Consider the following 21,661-nt stretch of genomic DNA (forward strand, 5'->3'; position numbering starts at 1 on the left):
GCGGGCTTTAGGCTCATGGGCTTCAGTGGTTGCGGCACGCGGGCTCGGCAGTTGTGGCTCGCGGGGACTAGAGCACAGGCTCAGTAGTTGTGGCGCACAGGCTTCGTTGCTCCGCGGCATGTGGGATCTTCCCGGACCAGGGCTCGAACCCATGTCCCCAGCATTAGCAGGCAGATTCTTAACCACTGCACCACCAGGGACGTCCCATCCCCTCTATTATTCTTATTCCTTAAACACAGTACTGAAATTAATAGACTCATGAATAAATGAAGTATGGCATATGGCAGAGGAGGAGCAAGATTTGCCTCAGAAGCCACGATGAGCCACTTTGAGAAGCAGAACCCTGGGCACTATGTCTCATCATCTTTCCCCTCCCAAATAACACTATTCTGATCCTAGCACAGATTTTGCTTTCTTTTCCGTTTTGTGGGGTGGGGAGTCACAATATTCAAAGGTAGGTTAAAGAAATTAATGAAATGGAAGCAAATTACTGTGATCCAAACATACCTGATCCAACGATGTTCCTGTGTCATGGGCAATAACTCTTAGTGGCTGGCTGCCAGTTCTGATTAGGTGGACTCCAATTTTTTCTACGATCTCTCCAAAATGCTCTTGCAGCAACAAAGAACACAGCTTAATTTCTGCTTGAGTCATTGTGCTGAGGAGTCTCAGAGCTAGGAAAAAAAGAAAAAGATGGTATGATGGGAAGTTTTTCTTTTATGTTGGGAGTAGAGCTGCTGAGTGTAAATTCATGTACTTTCTGGAGAGCAATTTGACAGCAAATATATCAAAAGCCTTAAAATCTTGCATATCTTTGACCTAATACTTTTGTTTTGGATATTCTGTTCCAAGGGAATAATAAAATCATGTCACTTTAGAATACTGATATTCTGGAAACAACCTCGTAAGTGATTATTTCAATAAATTATGGTATACTCATATAATGGAATACAATGCCAACATTCACAATAAAGTATAATATGTATTAGTGTAGAAAATTGTTCATTACAAAGCAAAATGTAGAGGAAAGTTCAATTACTGTGGAAATAGCCTCACACGTATGCATGAAAAAAAAAGACTGGAAGACTATATATCAAGTTTATCTTTATGGGATCATGTGTGATTCTAGTTTACTTTAAAGATCGGATGTAGATGGTTTTGCGATCTGTCACAGACCTCAGATTCTATACTTCATTGTTTGGAAGAATTAAGACCACTATTCACAAACTATTGGGACTGAACAGGCAATGACAACTTTGCAAAATAAACTAAGAGGTAAACGAGAGCTTCTCAACAAGGTGTTTCAAATAGGGGATGAAGTATGTTGTTGGCAGGGCAGTATTTAATTCTGAAATTTCTATTCCTTGACAAAGTATACACAAAGAGAAACAGACATAGTCCACTGTATAATCACTTCCTTATTATCACGAGTGCTATCAAACACTGGTTTGTTCACTTATTTCTCCCAATTCCTCAGAAGCCAAGACTCTGCCTTTCAGTCTCACTATCCCCATCCACAGGTCTTTGGGGAAGCATCCCCAGACCCTCTGCCATCCCCGGAAAGTATTTCCAAGGAGTCCGGCTCCTGGCTCTTCACTTCTTTACCTCAGGTTCCTGTCCCGGACTGGGTCCCTGGGTCCAGAGACAGGGCCACCTCGTTCAGACCGCATTTTCCACTAACCTCTGGGTCAATGCCACGTAACGCCGCCGACTTCCCCACTGCAGCTTCGTATAGCTCCCGCTAGCCGCCCGGGCAGAGGGGGAGCCCAAGGTCCTTTCGCGCAGGAGCACGGTCACCGAGGAGGACCGGCAAAGAGGCAAGACATGTGCCGCTCTACCCCAGCGTTTCGGTGGTTTCCGGGGACGCTCTTTCTTTCTTCTCGCTGGGAGATTGGAGGACCGGCGAGGGGCTGTTTGAGGAGCCGGCGGGCGGGCCGCGGCTGGCGGACTCTCCTTCCTGCACCTCTTTGGTGCTGGGAGGCGGGCCTCGGGGTCGCTGTCTGCGCCGCCGCCTCTGTGGGCCGGGCGAACTCACGTGACCCGCGCTGGCTCTGGAGCGGCTGGCAGCGCTAAGGAAGCGGCGGCGGCGGCGGCGGCGGCGGCGGCGGCAGAGGCGGCGACAGCAGCTGGGAGGTAGCGACCTGGAGAGCGACCGGCCGGCTGCCCTCTTGGACAGCCGCGGCGAAAGAGAAAAATGGCGGAGGCCTCGGCGGCCGGGGCCGGCGCGGGCGCCGCGGTTGCCGCGCACCGGTTTTTCTGCCACTTTTGCAAGGGCGAGGTCAGCCCCAAACTACCGGTAAGAGCTCTGTGTCCTCTGCGCTCGGGCATCGGCCTGGATTCCTCTCCCCGATATCCCGGAACAGGTCTTAAGCTTCCCGCCCATCCCCGACTCCCCTGACATCGGTCTCCCAAGTACTTGCTGCCTCCCGGTCGCTGGCCCCAAACCTCGGGCGTCCCGGTCCTGGCTCCGTAACTCCCGCTCGCATGCTCCACCTGCCCCTCACTCTCTCTCCCCTCTTGACCGGCCCTCCCCCTCCATTTTTTTTTTTTTTTTTTGGTCTTCTTTAGCAAGTTCTCTTCTGACATCCCCTCAGTTTTCTTGCACTCTTCTTCACCTTGTCTCCTTCCCACGATGACCTCTCCTTTTCCCCCACTCGATACTCTTTCCGCTGTTGCTTCTCACCTTTCTCTATTTCCTTTTCCACTTTTCACCAGATCCTCCCCTCCCCCATCCTCATTGAAGCAAAATAGCGGATTGCTGAGGATTGTCCTTATTCGGTTGTCTCTAGGGAAGAAAGGAGGAAGAAAGCACGGAAAGAAAGAGAGGGTTGGAAGGTAACTGGGATGGAGAGGGGGATTTTGCTATTCAGGGGTTTCCAGCGTTCTTGTGAAAGTGAAAACAGCAGTGTACTAATGACTTGCAGACTGCCTGCGCTCCCTATCACTGTTGAAGGAAATGGCTTTAGGAAGAAGGCAGAACATACTGTTTCAACTTGCTTATTTTAGTTGTCATGCTGCCAGTGTCTTTAGCACCACCTGCCTTACCCACCCGTCCTCCCCCGTTCTATCTCTTCACTTAATAGAAAAGATCTAGGACAGAATGCTGGGGACCGCATCATCTGATGTAAAATTGGTTTTCACCACTATCTGCCAGACTGTGTTAGCCCCTAGAGAGGTAGTGCTATGGCTGTGACAAAAAGTGCTGCTGCAGCATGCTAGCTACAGCACGCCAGTCGCACAGGCTGCTTGGGGTTGGGTTATAGCTACCACAGGGAGACCCACCAGGGTGAGTGTTAATCCTACCTTTGGCCACATCTTTAGAACTAGTTATGTTTGTTCTTTTCCTTAGAAGTATCTGTGTTCAGCCTTAATACAGGGTGCCTGTCTAACAGCTTCCCTCAGTGTTTATAGTGGCTCATACAATCTGTAAGAAAGCCTACTAAAGTGTGCCTGTATGTCTTATTTCTTGGAAACACAAACGGAGTCCAGTGAAAAGTGCCCAAAGTTATTTTAGTCTTTTTCACCTAAAGGTTGTGCGTTTTCAGGCTTTTACAGCATTTTCTTTTCTTCTCTTTTTGCCCGACCGCCAACTTCATAGTTGCAGTGTCATCTACATGCTGTTTGAGTTTTGCTTGCTGATTCGGCTGTGTTTGTGTCTGTGTGCTTTTTGCCATACTTCAGTGCTGAGAAGAGCAGGTGCCTTGTTTTTTTGTCAGCGGACATCAGAGCCTCCAGAATGCTCCCTTACTACTGAGAAGGAGTCTGGAATTCAGCCAGTATGTGTGTGACCAGTGACATGTTGAATGTGATGTCCTATTGAACAGTGTGGCCTCAGCTCTTCTGATCTTTAAGTTGCTGTTCACTGTTTGCCTTTAGGAGTGAGAAAACAGTCTAACTTTCCGCAACTTTTTATATCTTTTCTTCTTACCATCTCAAGTCCTCACTTCAAAGTGCTCTTGAAAAGGGATCATTTGAAAGACTTTTTAGGTGTTTTTCTAAGCCTTAGTTTGATACATGGAGGGGAAGTTGTTGATCTTTTTAGACTGATTTATTATCTGTCATGCCTGATTTGTAAATTGAGGCCTAACACTATTAAGTGCAACTGAATACTTCCTGCAGACATACCAGGTTCTCTCAGCTGAATGTCCTGGAGGTGATACTGAGGAGTACGTGGTTCCTGCCCTTAAGCACCTCACGGTTTTGTTGGAAAAAGTAACAGCTAAGGTGAATGAGGATGGATAATAATGTGGTTTAGAATTCAGAGAGGGGGAGACATGGTAGCATTGGTGATGTGAGGTCGGGGAAGACAGATGAGATGGGATTTAAATTGAGTTTTGAAGGATAGGTAGAGTTCAGACTGAGGAGACAGCATAGACTGAGGTAGAAAAGGAAGAGTGAGTTGAGGAAGAAGGGAGAAACATTTAGTAAATCATTGTTGCTATGCATTTTTAGGAAAGGTGCAGTGAGGTTAGGAATATAGTTTTGATTTGTGGATGAGCCAGTGAGTTTCATGTTTCATGGCCATTTCTGTATCCTTAACCCTAGACTGTCATCTTGAAAATGTTGATTGTAAGAATGACCAGGTTAGTAAGTGGCTGATTCAGTACAGATCAATCTCTGCTACTGAAAAACCAATTCAGCACTGGTTAGTCAGTAATATTATCATATATATTAGACATTGAAGTTTTTTAAAAATAATTTTTTATATAAACTTGGGATTCCCTCACTGTAAGTACTCAGCATTCATTAGGCATGCATTGTTTCTTGAACTGGATCAATGTGGTAAACCTGAATGTCTTTCTGCAGATAGCCAGAATAAAGTTTTTCTTTGTCTGGGGTTAATTTACATCCCAAGAGGGTACTTTGGTGGTAGTTGGATCACAAGATCCATTACCCAGGAGTGTTGCTCTCTCTGAACACCAGAGGCTGGTATTGAGTTTTACATCAGCCTTTAGTGAGCTATTGCTAGGGAGGTTTCTTCACCCAGTCAGTGGGAGGAACTGCTTCAGAGCCATCTCATCTCTTGCCGATTTATTCACCACATAAAGTCATAATTTTGTTCATTGGGACTAGGTTGCAAGGTTTTACAATTCTTTATTTCTTTTCCCTTCCCCAGTCTTTAGGTTATAGCACTTCATGATACAGTTGGAAGTATACAGGCAATAGCAATAGCTTGCTCAATGTTCATCCCTGAAACTACCCTTAGGTTTTTATTGTTTTTCTTGTCAGTCCTGCTACTCTGAAAGATTCACAGGCCCAGCTAACTTCAATGGCTGTTTTAAAAGTTTTTGTTTTGGTTATAACTTCTGAGAGAGATTGGAGTGTGTCTAATGCTATGTAGGTTAAGCCACATTTGGTTGAATTAATTTAATTTGATGAAATAACCTCCTTACTCCTAATCCTGATCTATCCATCTCAGCTTTGTGTGTTTTTGATTTGGATCCTCCCAGATAAGAAGACAAAAGTTTCTTTTAGAAATAAGATATTAAGAAATGAGGGGGAAATCATGAAGGGAATTTTAGAATGAAAATACATTCAGTGGTATTGTTATCATTAGGTTTCTAAAAAGCCTTTATTCTAGAAGTGAGTAATGATTTAGGAATTTATTTTTTAATTAACAGTGTTTTCCTATTTACAATGGAAATGGTTTTAGTAAAATTTAGTGAATGTTAAACTTGGATTTTAAAATAAGAGATTTTGATTATATATATGGTCTGAAGACCTAGTCTTTCAAGTTTATATATATAACTGGGTAAAATGCCATTGTATATTTTTTGGTCATCAGATGACAAAGGAAATACTTAAGTTACTTAAAGTTATTTTGAAAATACAGCAGAAGCTTCTACCTCACCTGACTATCCCATTGAGAGACAATGAAGCCAAGACTGATGGAGTTAACTATGTGACACTTAGGGATGACTGGGTAGTGCCACAGAGGGCTGTGTCATGGAATGTAAAGGTGTCGTTCCATCTCCATACTACCTTCCCCCACTTTTAAATCAAGGTCAGGGAATATTACCTTATGAGATTAAATCCTGTAGCGTCATTAAGCAGGTGAGATAAATCATATGCAGAGTAAACTACTTTTGGTATTGATGAAACTAGGGTGATTCTTAAGTGTTTTATGGAGATCAGAGTATCCAAAGCCAGAGAAGAGACCAGTATAATTAAGGACTGCAAGTGTATTGCTCACCTCTGAGGCTTTGTCTGAAGGAAGTAGCTGGCTTCTCTCCCTCTCACATCTCCTTATTATATCACCTTTGATCTAATGAAATGTCATCCTTATCAATAAGTAATATTGGTTTGGTTCTTTACCAAGTGCTATACAAGTCATTGTCATTGTGCTGTGCTTGTAATGACTCTAATACAGGAAAACTTTCTAACCACCCCATAAGAGTAGGTAAAAAGTAGACTCCCTAAAGACTTTGTGATTCTTAAAACTCTAAGCTCACTGACCTTGCTTTTTAAAGTTGCATGATTCTTAGAAAGATCCTAGAACGGTATCTAAGTAATGTTAGTAGTTTTGTTGAGCTGAGGAAACAAATTAGTGATTTGAGCTGGGTTTTAGAGGTTTTAATAATTAGATTTCTTTTTTTAAAATAAATTTATTTTATTTATTTATTTTTGGCTGCGTTGGGTCTTCACTGCTGCGCGCGGGCTTTCTCTAGTTGCGGCGAGCGAGGGCTACTCTTCGTTGCGGTGCATGGGCTTCTCATTGTGGTGGCTTCTCTTGTTGCAGAGCACAGGCTCTAGGGCACATGGACTTCAGTAGTTGTGGCGCATGGGGTTAGTTTCTCCGTGGCCTGTGGGATCTTCCTGGACCAGGGCTTGAACTCATGTCCCCTGCATTGGCAGGCAGATTCTTAACCACTGCGCCACCAGGGAAGTCCCAATAATTAGATTTCTTAAATTCTGCTATTGGTGACTTCAGTTAAAAAGTGTGCTTGATTATCTAGCATCTTTCTGGTGCTATATAGCAATTGCTTATTAAAAGTCTCTTCAATGATAGTCTCTTGACCCCGTAGTTATATTTAAAAAGTAGTGGTGTTAGTGGTATGAGATCTTTATCTAAAAGGCTTCAGTGGAAGAAAATGCAGGTACTACCATGTGAAGTTTGAACATATAGTATCAGTAAGTATGTTCCCTGCAAAGATCTAGAAATAAGAAGTAGGTATTCTTACAGAATGCTAGTTCTGGTCTTGAAATTCTACTGATAAATAGACATGTATATCTTGGGTAAATCTGTGGGATTTTTTTCAGTATGAGGAAGAACAAGAATCTTTAAACTCACTGCAGATGAAATTCCTTATATTTTTTGGGGAAGTACCAGCTGATTGCTAACACTTTGTGTTTCTTTATGTTTACTTGGCTTTTTATGACCTTTGCTTACGTCCAGGGAGAGGATGCTAAGGTCTTTCAGACAGCCATCTTATTAGAAGAGGAAAAAAAAAAGTGGATTGTTTCTTATTCTCTGTAGTCAAATTAGAAGGGGTCTGAGAATAAGAAGCCTTTGGATACTGACTTATTTTTATGTCTCCACCGCTTAATATTGATAAATAAAGGAGATAATGTAGAGTAGTGGCTCTCAACGGGGGGCAGTTTTGCGTTTTAGGAGGAAATTCGGCAACATCTGTAGACATTTTCTACAACTGGGTTGTTGTCACTAATGGGGGAAGGGGAGGGTTGTTTCTGACATCTATTGGATAGAGGCCAAGGATGCTGCTAAACATGCTTCAATGGACAGGACAGCCCCCTACAACGAAGAATTATCGGGCCCAAAATGTCTAGAGCGCTGAGGTTCAGGAGCCCTGGGTATAGAAGGATAAAGGGATAGTCATTGGCTTCTCTGTCAGTCGTGCTTAAGGTTTTGTCCTGGGTTAGTTTTGATTTCGAATTTTGGGATCCTGTTGAGAATTTTCAGGAAGATAATTGAGACCATATAATTTTAGCCAAAGCCCTGATGGTTGGGATTGTTTAGAACAGGAGTTAAGTGGCTGCTATTCCATTATAGCAGTATCTCTTGGGGTCACTTTCTTTCCTTGTGGTTACTGAGACCAGAGGAATTGGATCACTCCTCTCAAGTTACACACTGTGGGGCAACTTCTAAAAGAAAAGTATCCAAATTTTTTGTCAGTTGGGAATTGAGGTGGTAACACCACATGTAACTTAGTATGACATCTGGAAATTCCAGTTTGAAAACAAAGCAAAAAGCAGACAAGTCTAACTTAGTTTTTCTATAGCTCATCTTAGCATTAATCAAGTTTTACTTTCTGTGTTTCTTGCTCTTGAAAGTTTTCCTGAGCTTAGGAGATGTTGTGCTTAGACGTTGTTTCTTCAAACTCTTGGTCGAGTGGGTGAATTAAAGTTATCAATTCTTGTTCTAATACTAATTCTTCAAAGGGCTGGAGTTAAGTCATCTGACCCTCTCAGTTTATCTTAGTATATCCCACTGTAAAATACTACTGAGGTGTGCCTATTGAAAGCTTGAGTGGGTATTCGGAGAAATGGAGCTATGTAATCTTTGATTGAAAGGTTGTGTAGGAATGAGCAGTCCTTATTTGTAGAGAAATAAGGCCTTTACCATAGGAGAAACATTTTAGGTAGTTCTTATAGTTTCACATAAAGAAGTTTAGGTTAGATTCTGAAGGATTTTTTTTTTTAATCTTTTAAGTTCAATTGTTAGCAGTTCAAGGTTCCTTAGAAGTCTCCAGATGCATATATAACAAATAGAAGTGGTGATTTTAAACTAGGCACACTTTTCTTGTATGTTAAATAGATTGCCCAGCTTCTTTTCCCAAAATAGGCCAGTTTTGTTTTCCTTGAAGAGCTGTTAAATTAGATAATCTCTCTCCTTGATGATTTCAACAGTGTCACAAGGAAGTTCTTAGTAGGCAATGTATCCTATATTCACCTCTTTGCCACTCACTTTCATGTTGTGCAGATTTGAATAGACTTAAACCTAGAGGACCATCTTCCAATAAAGGTTTTATTGTGTTTACTTTTCAGCATGCTTGGAATTTACATTCTCAGAAGAAAGAAAAAATCCCATAGTTAGGTGTCCTTTCTTTTCTTTTTCTGGATTGACTAAAACCTATAGGTATTCTACAGTGATGTTGATCTTCTAGCCCGGTAGTTCTCATACTTGTCAGACCCAGTGCCCTCTTTTTATAATAAACATTTTGAAACACTACCTTTAATGAAATGAAATTCTTAGGTAATACAACTTCCTTACATATACATTTAAAAAATTCTCTAGATGTAAGGTAAAGGATAAATAAAAAGAAAGTAACTCATGACAAAATAATATGCATTTCAATGTGTAAATACTCAGAGAAGTCCATTATAGGAAGATATATATAATGTAGTAGATATTGCCACCAAACACAGGCATAACAGCTACCCAAGGAGATTAGCTATAAGGGTAATTATACCTTAAATAGCATGAGTGGTAAGCCACCAGAATGGTGAACAATTCTTGATAAAGGTACAAATAAAGTATAATTTTCTCTTGTTTTATTCAGTAGTTGTTTTTCTGGACATACAGTGCATGGTGTTTATATATAGAAAGAGTTGGTGTTTATATATATAATGGAGTTAGGTTCTAGGCTTTGGTAATTATAAAGATATTTTTTATCTACTTAACTATCCATAGGAAATTTAAGAATAGAGACATTTCTTTGTGCTGGAGTTGCTTATGCTTATGGATTCTGCCCATTAAATTAAGTAGCATTTCTTAATTGCTGTGACAACACTTCAGTAGATGTCCAGAATGTCCCACAGATGATTGTATTATCCTCATTGAGAATGACTGCTAGTCACAGGAAAACATTTTCCCGTTTTATCACTCTTCTTTTTTCTTGCTTATTATTCACTACTTTAGTGTAGTACTTTTAACATATTGCAAGATTCAGTCTTTGTCATTTAGACTTGATTTACTTTTCCTTTAGACAATTTCTCCTATATGCCTTTAAATTTCTCATTTCCTCACCACTCTTGTCATCATTTTTGACTAACTTGTTGAATGGAACTTAGCTGCTTCTAGTGAATCTTCTGTAATTTAAGTGGTAGTCAGAGGTACTTTATTCTCAAATGAACTTATGAAGCTGTTGATTCCCTGATTTTATTTTATAGTACCAGTTATTAGGTTCTGATCTGTAATACAGTCACTTCTGAATGGTTAGAGGCATTCGTATTCCTAGTTAAGACAAGTTAGGTGGAGAAATGGAAATTTTGTACCTTAAGCCTGTTGGTTTGAAAAAAAAAATTACTGTTATTTTGATAGTTGACGTAGTGTGAAAACAATTTATAATGGTACATTTACTTTTTGTTTAATAACATGTAAAAGGCAAATTCAGCAAATTAACTTTCACTGCTCTTCTTAATTTGCATGTTTTAGATTAAAAAGTGTTTGGAAGTAATATGAACAAGTGAGAATAAGGAAAGTATTTAATTCCCTAAATTTTTCAACTTTGTTTTCCTGATCACTAAAATTATTGGTTTATTATTCTGTGCCAAGTGTAGGTGCTGATTCAGTTAGGGAGTCCTGTTTTAATAATATACTAGCATTCTGGTTCTTTGGGTTTTTAAAATTTATTTATTTATTTTTATTTATTTTTATTTTTTGGCTGTGTTGGGTCTTCGTTTCTGTGCGAGGGCTTTCTCTAGTTGTGGCAAGCGGGGGCCACTCTTCATCATGGTGCGCGGGCCTCTCACTATGGCGGCCTCTCTTGTTGCTGAGCACAGGCTCCAGGCACGCAGGCTCAGTTGTTGTGGCTCACGGGCCTAGTTGCTCCGCGGCATGTGGGATCTTTCCAGACCAGGGCTCGAACCCATGTCCCCTGCATTGGCAGGCAGATTCTCAACCACTGCGCCACCAGGGAAGCCCCTGGTTCTTTGTTTTTGAAATGCAAAATTTTATTTGAGCCAAATTGAGGATTATAATCCTGGAACAGACTCTCAGAAAGCTGTGAGAACTGTTCCCTACTAGCATTCTGTTTTAACATACAATCAGTATTAGATGAGCACATTCAGAGTTCCCAAGGTTTTTAATAAGGTCAGTAGTGTAACATACGCCTTTCTCATCTTGCAACACTAGTGTTGTAAAAGGGTTCCAGAAGTATGTCTGTTTCTAATCCTGAGTGTGAATTATTTCTCTGAACTCAAATCTTTAGTGATTGTTTCCCTGGCTGTTAATCAGGAAGAAAACCAGTTTACAAAAACAAACAAAAAAACCACCATTAGGCCACAGTTTTTTAGTGTTGTACAAAGATACCTATATAGTTTAAATATTGTTTGGAGAGCTGTGATTCAGTTCCAGGCCAATAGAACTGCCTTTATTTATGGTCTCACTCCCTAAGAATAGTAACATTAACAACCATCATCATTTTGTTCCTTCATTCCAGGCCGTGATTGAACATTGACATTATCAGGGACTCCAAATAGGAATGTATAATCAACCAACCTTCTTTAGTTCATTGTGTAACAAGGCAGAAAATCAGGTCACGAGACAAAGCGTTACTTGATATAAGCTTGATCAGATGGACAAGAAGCCAAATTTTCTAAGAAAAAAAAAAGACTAAACTATAAGAATTATCAGAGAAAAAGTTAACATAGCCAGAAAAGATTTAGTTACAGTGTTCTTTGCTTGCTTACACTAAAGGCAGCAAAAAGGAGAACAACTCAGGGGCATAGATATAAAATGGTAAATGATACTAAAAGGTTGCCCTTAGTTCTGTTGTGTACCATCATAGTTTGGAGGAAAATTTTGTCTTACGTTCAGTTTAGGCTGATAGAATCTTCTTACATAAGCTGACAGCATTCATTCAGCAAATATATTCTAAGCTCAAATTCCAAGCATTGTGCAGAAAGAAAAGCATGCTTGGTGGGGAAAGAAAAATAACCTGGGATTAAAAGTCACTGAAATCATGTACATAGTTTATGTTGTAATAATAAAATCACACTTAGGGAAGTAAAGGCACATAAAACAAACTTCTGTGAATATCCTAATCTTAAGTACTTATCCTCAAAAGAAGAATTGAATGAGTGAGACTTCTTGTTTTCCTGAAGGAGAGTTAGGGGAGACAAGTAAATGAGGACAGCATTTGTGTTCTAGTTTTACAGATGGAGAAACAAGTCTTCCCAAAGACCATGAACTGGTGGAACTGGGAATAGAACTCAGAAATTCTGTTACTGACCTGGGTCCTTGGACTCTTTAATCAATAGAAATTGATGAGGCCAGACGAGAAATTCAGGCAAGGCTTTATTGGGACTCCAGCATGAGGGAGTGAAAATAAGAAAACAGGTGCCCTTGCTCGCTTTCTGAGGTGGGGCCTAGCTGGTTCCTTAAATGAGGTGAGTGTAGGGGCGGGTTGGTCTGCCCACAGGTGGTGCCCTGTGCTTTTTCATCATGTGCTTTTTGTACCCAGCACCTCCAAAGAGTCAGTTGGTTTGTGGCCTTTTTGTATCTTACTGTTGATAATTGCCCCAACTGTGCCTCTGTGCAGTTATTTTTAGTTCCTTAGTTTGTCCAGGTGCAGGCACTCCAGTAAGGGGTTCCAGGTCACAGGTCCCAGCCTATCTCAGTTCTGTTATCTTTGTTTTGGGGCTCACTTGATGCTTTTGAAAAGGGAGGAAGTGCAACCTGGCTTGTAAAGGGATAATCATAGGGGATTATGGAAAAAGTCTCTAGAAAAAAGTAGTGTCTTTGATGTTAGAGATGTGAGTTGGCATGAAATTCATGGTGTGGTGGGTTCTAGCCTAGGTAGGAACTGTGATGTATTTCAAACAGTTTGTGTTCCTAATCCTTCTAGTTAGGAGTTTCTGAACAGTTTTGCCTTGTGATACTCAACAAAGAGAGTATGAACAATAGAACATGACTGACTTAATATTGTGATCTTAGATTTTGACTCTGTCAAATGACACAGGAAATAGGCTTCTCTGTTAGATAAAATTAAAAAAATAGACTTTGATCGTGACTGTGTAGAAAAGCAAAGCTGTGGAATTAGGAAATAAATAGTAAGCCTTTGTATTTCATATTCTGAATAAACATTGGATATAAATTTGTATAAAGTTCAAGGGTATGTAAATTTCACAGCATGGGACTTCATATAAATAAGTCCTGGCTTATAGGTCATTCTTCTACCAAGACCTCACATTTTGTGATAATTGATCCCTTGAAATATAAGAAGGAAAAGAAGATAATGCATTAAAACCACCCTTTCCCTTTCTCTCTTGTATTCCAAGTGCTTTGTGTCCTCCAGTACTGTTCTTCTAAGTCGGTAAGCATCAGGGCTAAGCTGTACTTAGGGAGTTGTCCCTGATTCAGACTATTAATGGTGAAAGATATTTCTGCCTGTGGGTATTTTTAGGTGAAATAGACAGTGGAACATCTGAAGTAGTTCATTCAAGTGTACCTGCTACTGAGTGTCCTCACTTAGGTTGTATATAGTAAACATTCAGACCCTAGAGGAAAGCAGCTTAGTTTAGTGGAAACAACTGGGTTCCTGTTTCCAGTGATTCTGGGTAAGTAACTTAGGGTTGTTATACTTCTCTTTTACAGATAGGATGATAGAAACGACCTAATGAAATTTTTTGGTAAGACTTAGTGACTGTGGGGACTACATACATTGGCAGTATTTGGGGGGAGGGGTTGGTGTGAAGATTTGATATATTCATATTTAAGTAGAGGAGAGATATCCATAGTGCCAGACATATAATGGGCCCTTAATTCACTCTTATCCTTGGTTTTTCCCTCCCCCCCAACCTATATTATGCTTAAAATTTAAAACTCTGTTACCTCAACAGATGAATGGATAAAGAAGATGTGGCACATATATACAATGGAATATCACTCAGCCATAAAAAGAAACGAAATTGAGTTATTTGTAGTGAGGTGGATGGACCTAGAGACTGTCATACAGAGTGAAGTAAGTCAGAAAGAGAAAAACAATACCATATGCTAACACATATATATGGAATCTAAAAAAAAAAAAAGGTTCTGAAGAACCTAGGGGCAGGACAGGAATAAAGATGCAGACGTAGAGAATGGACTTGAGGACACGGGGAGGGTTGGGTAAGCTGGGACGAAGTGAGAGAGTGGCATGGACATATATATACTACCAAATGTAAAATAGCTAGTGGGAAGCAGCCGCATAGCACAGGGAGATCAGCTGGGTGCTTTGTGTCCACCTAGAGGGGTGGGAGGGAGGAGATATGGGGATATATGTATATGTATAGCTGATTCACTTTGTTATACAGCAGAAACTAACACACCATTGTAAAGCAATTATAGTCCAATAAAGATATTAAAAAAAAACCAAACAGAACTCTGTTATATGAATATATAAGGATGATCATAAGGCCAAGGCCTGCGTGTGGGCGGAGTGTAGAGTCAGAGAGAGACTGTTTGGTTCTAGTTTGATCTTCTTACAAATTCTCCTTAATTCATGGATGTTCACCCAAATTGAAGTTAATAGTACCTCTGAAGAAAAATTAGGAAAAATTGAAATGCCAAGTTAGCCATCTTTAGAAGTGATCCAAGAGATAAATACTTAAAATCCAATCTTAAAATCCAGTCCAGTCTGGTTGTAATCTCAGTGTAGGGCAGGACTAAATTGTGATTGTAAGTAAGAAAATACAGCCAAGTAATTGTATTATATTCTAACAGGAGAAAGAATTTGTCTATTAGAAGAGGGTGTGGGAATTGTGGGTCAGCAGTGAAAGAATAGAAAAGGAGTCAGAGGCAAACATATGCTGTGTTCTTCTTGCCCAGAGGGAGAGGAAACCCAGATCATTGATTTTTGAGGATGTGGTTTATGTTCATAGTGGGAATGGATATATTAGGCTATCCTAGCATGATGACACAAGCTATATATCCAGTTGCCTACTGCTCTGATTCTCTGCTTATTTAGCAGGTGATTATAATCTGGAATAACTATAATAGCTATATTTATTAAATGTCTACTATCTAATGTGGCAGTCACTGAGTTAAGTATTTTGCAAATATCTTAAACTTTACAGTAATACAGCATCGAAGCAAGCGTCTCCATTTTACAGATGAGGAAATTGAGTCTCAGAAATATAATGTGACTCTCCCAAGACTTCATATCTAATAGAGACCTGAGATTAGAATTCAGGTCTCTGATTCCAAAAATCTTTCCTCTATGCGTATGCCTCTTTCCTCTATTTAGGTGGCTTTATTTATTGAGGAAGACTGTGCTGAATTGTAAAAGTAAATGGGCCACTTGATAACTCTTTTTCATTGAAATTAAGTGGGCATTCTGAGATGGCCTCTGAATTTGGTTTTATGCGACTCTTCCTCTAAGAGACAGATCTTCTCTAGGTGCTAAATTGTATTTCTGAGCTTGTAAGATTGAAGGTTTCAGACCCTGGATGGTATGTTCATCAGGGTACTGCTCCCCTGTAAGGGAAGGAGGGGGTTGAAAGGCTGCTGAACCTCCCAAGTCCTCGTTTGGCCTTGACATAAACGTTTCCATTCAATCCTCAGCAAATTATAGTTCCTGTTCCCTTCTCTAAAAGAATAGTTATTTTCAATCAGTGAAGTGTAATGAAAAGAATATGGAGTTTTGAATTCAAGAAAGACCAAGATTCAAAGCTCTTCTTCATCCTTTGGGCAATTTTCTGGTTTTCTGTTACTGCCTAAAAAATCACCCCAAAATTTAGTGGCTTAAAACAGTATTATCTTTCATGTTCCTCTGGATTTACAGAGTTCAGCTGGTCAGTTCTCACTTGAGATCTTTCATGCATTTGTAGTCATACAGAACCTGGAGAGGGAGCCATCTGAAGGCTCTATTGGGATGGACCTTCAAGATAGTTTTTCCCTTTTACAATCCAATCCTTCTCTGATGTCTTAGTGCTCCTTTACGCCAACAGAGTAGCCCAGACTTTTGTGGCTGCTCAGGGCTTTAAGAGTCAGGAAGCAGAAACTGTTAGGCAGTTAAGAGCATTATCTAGAATTGACTCAGTATTCTACAGGTAAAGAAGTCACAGGGCCCTCCCGATTCAAAGAGGGTGGAGTGGAGGGTTACATTGCAGAACAGCATGCGGGTTGGGAGATTTTGTTGGTGCCATCTTTGGAAAATCAAATCTGCCACAGACAACTTATTTCTTTCTTTCTTACAACTTCATGTTCTTATTTGTGTAGTAGAAATAACAGTGTTTTCCTCATAGAGTGGTTAACAGGAATAGCACAATGTCAAGCACGTAGGTGTTTCATAAATCTAAGTACCCTTTCCCCTTAATTCTCTAACATAATAGATTATTTCTAATCTACTTTTACTTTACACAGTTTTTTTTTTTGTGTGGTACACGGGCCTCTCACTGTTGTGGCCTCTCCCGTTGTGGAGCACAGGCTCCGGACGCGCAGGCTCAGCAGCCATGGCTCACGGGCCCAGCCGCTCTGTGGCACGTGGGATCTTCCTGGACTGGGGCACGAACGCGTGTCCCCTGCAATGGCAGGCGGACTCTCAACCACTGCGCCACCAGGGAAGCCCCTTTACACAGTTTAGTACATAGTTTGGTTAACACTTTTTTTTTTTTTTTTTTTTTTTTGCTGTACGCGGGCCTCTGACTGTTGTGGCCTCTCCCGTTGCGGAGCACAGGCTCCGGACGCGCAGGCTCAGCGGCCATGGCTCACGGGCCCAGCCTCTCCGCGGCATGTGGGATCTTCCCGGACCGGGGCACGAACCCGTGTCCCCTGCATCGGCAGGCGGACTCTCAACCACTGCGCCACCAGGGAAGCCCGGTTAACACTTTCTTGACCTGTGTTTCTCAGACTGATGTAACTTAAAACAAAAGAAACCTTTTTCATGGAAAATTTCTAACATATTAAAAGTAGGGAGAGGGACTTCCCTGGTGGCACAGTGGTTAAGAATCTGCCTGCCAGTGCAGGGGACACGGGTTCAAGCCTTGGTCCGGGAAGTTCCCACATGCCACGGAGCAATGAAGCTCATGTGCCACAACTACTGAGCCTGCGCTCTAGAGCCCGCGAGCCACAACTACTGAGCCCTCATGCCACAACTACTGAAGCCCATGCACCTAGAGCCCAGGCTCCGCAAAAAGAGAAGCCACCACAATGAGAAGCTTGCGCATCACAATGAAGAGTAGCCCCCGCTCCCCGAAACTAGAGAAAGCCCATGCACAACAATGAAGACCCAACGCAGCCAAAAATAAATAAATAAATAAATAAATTAATTTTTTTAAAAAAATAGAATAGTATAAGAAGCCCACATGTACCCAGGTTCAGTAATTATCAACTCATGGCCAGTATTCTTCATTCACCTCCACTCTTACATAACATCCCATCTCCAGATTAGTTTGAAGCAGTTGCTGGAAATCGGGGGGAAATTAGTGTGATTTCAGAAGAAAATGGCGGTAGTAAATACAGTGCTATCAGGCCTTTAAAAAGAAAATCTAGAAACTGGAACTATGGTATCTTCAGAATGTTATTTTTGAGTTTTTAGGCTTCCAAGAGAATGGTTTTCTCAGACCAGACCTTTGTTCTGAGATCAGACTACTGAAGTATGTAGGAGACAAATATGCATTTTTTACTTTGATAATTTGAGAATGACAGGCTTGTGAATTCTGAAAAGTTCTCCGTATTTCCTGTAATGTTGATTTTAGGAGGAATAGTTCATGGCTGAGAGGTTGGTTTGTTCTATAATAAGCTAGTTTTATCAAGAATAATTCACAGGGGCTTCCCTGGTGGCGCAGTGTTTGGGAGTCCGCCTGCCGATGCAGGGGATACGGGATTGTGCCCGGGTCTGGGAAGATCCCACATGCCGCGGAGCGGCTGGGCCCGTGAGCCATGGCCGCTGAGCCTGCGCGTCCGGAGCCTGTGCTCCACAACGGGAGGGGCCCCAGCAGTGAGAGGCCCACGTACCGCAAAAAAAAAAAAAAAAAAAAGAATAATTCACAGAGCATTTGGAAGGAATTTTGGTTCTCTTCCCTGTAATCAAAATAGAATTACCTAGAAAGGTTTGATTGTGCTAGTAAATGGAAGGAGTACCTAGTGGCAGGAAGAAGCCACTAGGTACTCCTATAATTATAGTACTTCTGTAATTTGGTTTATGCCTCTGAAGTGTCCGGCTCTGTGAAGGAGCTATCTATGATGGCTGACAGCCTGATTCCTAGAACCATGACTGGGATCATGAAGAGAGGATTTGTACATTTCTCTACTCTAAATCAGTGTGATTCTTGCTTCAAGTCTTTTTTGTCTTCCCAATTGTAATATCTGTCTTTTGAAATTATTTTCTCTCTACCACGGCTCTAAACATTATTGGAAGTTTAGTATCAATGTAGACCACCCTTTAAGTCTAAAGACCTTCATACCTACTCCACTTTAGCCAGCTACCCCCATAGCTGTATCTTGGACTTTGTGATCATCCAGAACATTGCTACTTCTGAAATCTTAGGCTTCACTCTCCCATGAGCAGGCCACAACTTCTTAAGCTTCCAGCTCTTTTCTTTACTTCCACTCCAACCGTCCTCTAATTGTATTAGATTCTGGTACTTTGACTCCTAGTTGTGAGGTGTGTGGCAAGTAATTTCATGTTTGTTTATTCAATAAATATTTATTGAACACCTTTCTGTCTTAGGGATATAATGGTAAACAAAACTGATCTGGACCCTGCCTTTATGAAACTTAAAACTTATTGAATGGTGACAGACATTAAAAAAGCATTAAACAAATATCTAATTACAAATTGTGATAAGTGCTATAAAGGAATGTAGTGGAATAACTGAGGACATGGAAAGGAGACGTGACCCATGAGCCCCCCCGCCCCCCCCCCCAGCAAACTGGGACCTGGCGAATAAGCCAGAATTGCAAACGGTCCTGAATGCTTTGAGCCTCCCCCGGCAAACCGGGGGCCTGCGAATAAGCATTGAGTGCTTTGGGCACTGATCCATGAGATGTCCTCAGTATAATCAGAATGGTGGGAACACAAGGAAATGTCCTTGTGCTACTTCAGTATAATCAAAATAATGGTGGGAACCTTGTGCTGCTTTTGCGCTCAAGGACGAAGCACGGCATGTTTTCAAGAAAGCCCATTATTGCTTGTATAATCAATAGAAGCATATGTTGCTGCTTTGGCACTTCTGGAATGTTAAGAAAATAAGTCTTAAAATGTAAACATAGATAATGCTTTAATAAAAGCTGCCACAGCAGGACAGACGGCGCTGTTTTGCCTGAGCGAGCGGCAGCCCTCTACTGCTGTGCTTCGGCACAATTCATCTCGTGTGATGAGCTTACTTTCTGCCCTGTCATAAGATAAACTACAACAAAGGAATGAACAGGGTGCTATAGGAGAAAATAAGAGGAAACCACTTTAGATTGGATGATGAAAGAGGGACTTTCTGACATGACCTTAAAATGGAGACCTAAAGAACTGGAAGTCCCTTGCCATGCAAAAAGTTAGGGGAAGAGTGTTTCAGTCGTAGGAGCAGAATGTATGAAAGCTTGAGGTAGGAATGAGCTTGATGTGTTAGAAGAACTGAAAGGAGGTCCTTGTAGCTGGAATTCACTGAGGGAGGGTAGCCTGAAATGAGGTTGGCAAGTTAAACAGAGACCAGCTGAATTAGGGCCTTGTAAGGCATGTTTAAGAGTTTGGTTTTATTCTAAGTGTTTTTGGAAATAGTTGAAAGGTTTTAAGATGGGAAATGATATATGGTCCATTTTATGTTTTAAAAAGATCATTCTGACTTCTTCATGCAGAACAGATGGGAAAAGGCTAGAAGAGAAGCAGGACAACACTTAAGAGGGAAGTTATTCATTGTCTAGAGCCAGTGTTGGCTTGGGTTAAGAAATGGTTTGAGAAATGTGTTCATGGTAGGTTTGAGAAATGTGTTCATGGTAGGAGTGCCAGGATTTGATGGTTGTCTGTGGAAGGTGAGAGGGAGGTGTTAGGAACGACTCCCAGTTTTCTGGTATGAACAAACTGATAATGCCACCTCTTGAGAGAGAGAGAGAGAGAGAGAGAGAGAGAGAGAGAGAGAGAGTGTGTGTGTGTGTGTGTGTGTGTGTGTGTGTGTGTGTGTAAGAGAGAGAAAGAGCATGAGAGAAAATACGTATGAGGATAAATGAATCTGGAATTCAGAAGAGTGGCCTGGGTTAGAGAGAGACATTTGGGAGTTGTTCCACATATGGGATATTTATTTTTTTATTTTTATTTTTAATTTTTTTCATACAGGGGATTTTAAAGCAATGGGAATGAGTGAGAGAGGAAGAGAAAAGAAAGAGGAGGGCCTGGCACTGGGATGGTGACAAATCACATTTTGTAATTGATATTTTTTCTTTTTAACTTTAGAATAGATTTAAGGTGAGCCTTCTAAAGTCAATCTCACTTCCTTTCAGATAAACTTTCTTAGTGGGAGAGAAAGGAATGTAGTTACTGCTGCCTGGGAGGGTGGGGGATGAAGGAGTAGAGGGAGGGGCTCAGGGATTCATATCGTCTCCAGATTATTTCATTTCTGGAGTAGTTCACAGTATGCCCATTATGAGTGTTTCTCGTCGTTCGTGTGTATAGAGGAGAGAAAAGGTTGAGAGATTTCTAATCCACAGGGTAAAGTTCATGGTAATGTGAAGTTTTCCACAGTCTGGTTCCAGCCTGCCTATTCATACTCATCATACCATTCCCCTCCAACCTCCATGCATGCTGTATTCTGTTGTTACAGTTTTTAACCCATAATTTCCTTTTTTATTGAGCAAACAGAGTACTGTTTTAAGTCTCTGTTTCAGATAAAGCCTTCCCTGATTCCATCAGGCAGACTTCGGTATTTGTTTATATTCCCAGTGTGCACTGATTAAAGAAAGTCTTTTATTAAATTTTACTGTTTCTTGCATTGACTGTCTCCTCACCAAACTAATCTCCTTGACAGAAGGGATTGGTCTTTTTTCTTTATATCTCTTTTAAGAAAGCATTTGAATATTTGAGTTACCATTCTGACTGTCTTTGTTTGAGTAGGCAAATACAGCTTACATTTCCTTCTGATAAGACAAACTTTCAGGTTTAGAAAATATAGAGAGCAAGAAAATAGTTGAAAATGTCTTTCCCAGATCTATTTTAATAGGTAGTTAAAATATACTTTTTTAAAACTATGGTAAGGCAGTCTCTAAATTATATTCTTTCTTATCAGCCCCAAAGCTTGATATTTAAAAGAAATATTTACTTATTTAAAAGAAAGATTCATGGTAGTTAAGGAAATAGAAGCTGATCTAATGGGATTGTTCTGGTTATTTAAATGATCATTTCTATAGAATACCTGAGAACATTGTTTTATTTGGAAGCACTGATAATCAAAAAGCAGATCAGAAATATTGTAAAACTTCACTGTAAATTCCTAGTCTACAAATTGATTTATTCTGTGATTCAGTTTATGTCTCCTGTATGTACATAGTAAAAAAAATACAGCAATTTCTGTACCCATGAATATTATAATCTTCTACTGCTCTGATATATGTAGTGGAACTTTTTTAGTAGATTTGAATAGAAAATTAGATAATGAATTCATTCCAGTTTATAAAAAATAAAAAACTTTGACATTCTTCTTTTAGTTCTCAGTGGGAACTGCTTGTGAAGCCATTCTGTAGACATCTCATGGAATTCTTTATTTGCCAGAGTATAACAGAAAAAACTGTCCTGGG

The 21,661-nt window shown here is 40.6% G+C and overlaps 2 protein-coding genes across 8 annotated transcripts in view; one reads left to right on the forward strand and one right to left on the reverse strand.

The window, feature by feature from the left end:
- Positions 1–2,236, reverse strand: part of POLR3C (RNA polymerase III subunit C) — a 14,644-nt gene extending 12,408 nt beyond the window's left edge. Inside the window, exons 1-2 of one of the 3 annotated variants that reach the window (XM_060139123.1) lie at positions 1,682–2,236; positions 508–674 (exon numbers count right to left, since the gene is read on the reverse strand). In XM_060139123.1, the coding sequence (XP_059995106.1) occupies positions 508–654 (147 nt within the window). In that variant the 5' untranslated portion in view covers positions 655–674; positions 1,682–2,236. The remainder of the gene's footprint in view (positions 1–507; positions 675–1,681) is intronic. The other 2 variants (XM_060139124.1, XM_060139126.1) reach the window with 2 other exon arrangements.
- Positions 1,857–21,661, forward strand: part of RNF115 (ring finger protein 115) — a 60,624-nt gene continuing 40,819 nt past the window's right edge. Inside the window, exons 1-2 of one of the 5 annotated variants that reach the window (XM_060139134.1) lie at positions 1,857–2,296; positions 2,716–2,835. Coding sequence is in view for 2 of the 5 variants with exons in the window: in XM_060139132.1 (XP_059995115.1) it covers positions 13,821–13,925 (105 nt within the window). In the remaining 3 variants the exon portion in view is untranslated. Of the gene's footprint in view, positions 2,297–2,715; positions 2,836–13,803; positions 13,926–21,661 lie in introns of all 5 variants that reach the window. The other 4 variants (XM_060139137.1, XM_060139132.1, XM_060139133.1 and 1 more) reach the window with 4 other exon arrangements.

Source organism: Lagenorhynchus albirostris, chromosome 2 (genome assembly GCF_949774975.1).
Source record: "Lagenorhynchus albirostris chromosome 2, mLagAlb1.1, whole genome shotgun sequence".
In the NCBI taxonomy this organism is placed as follows: domain Eukaryota; kingdom Metazoa; phylum Chordata; class Mammalia; order Artiodactyla; family Delphinidae; genus Lagenorhynchus; species Lagenorhynchus albirostris.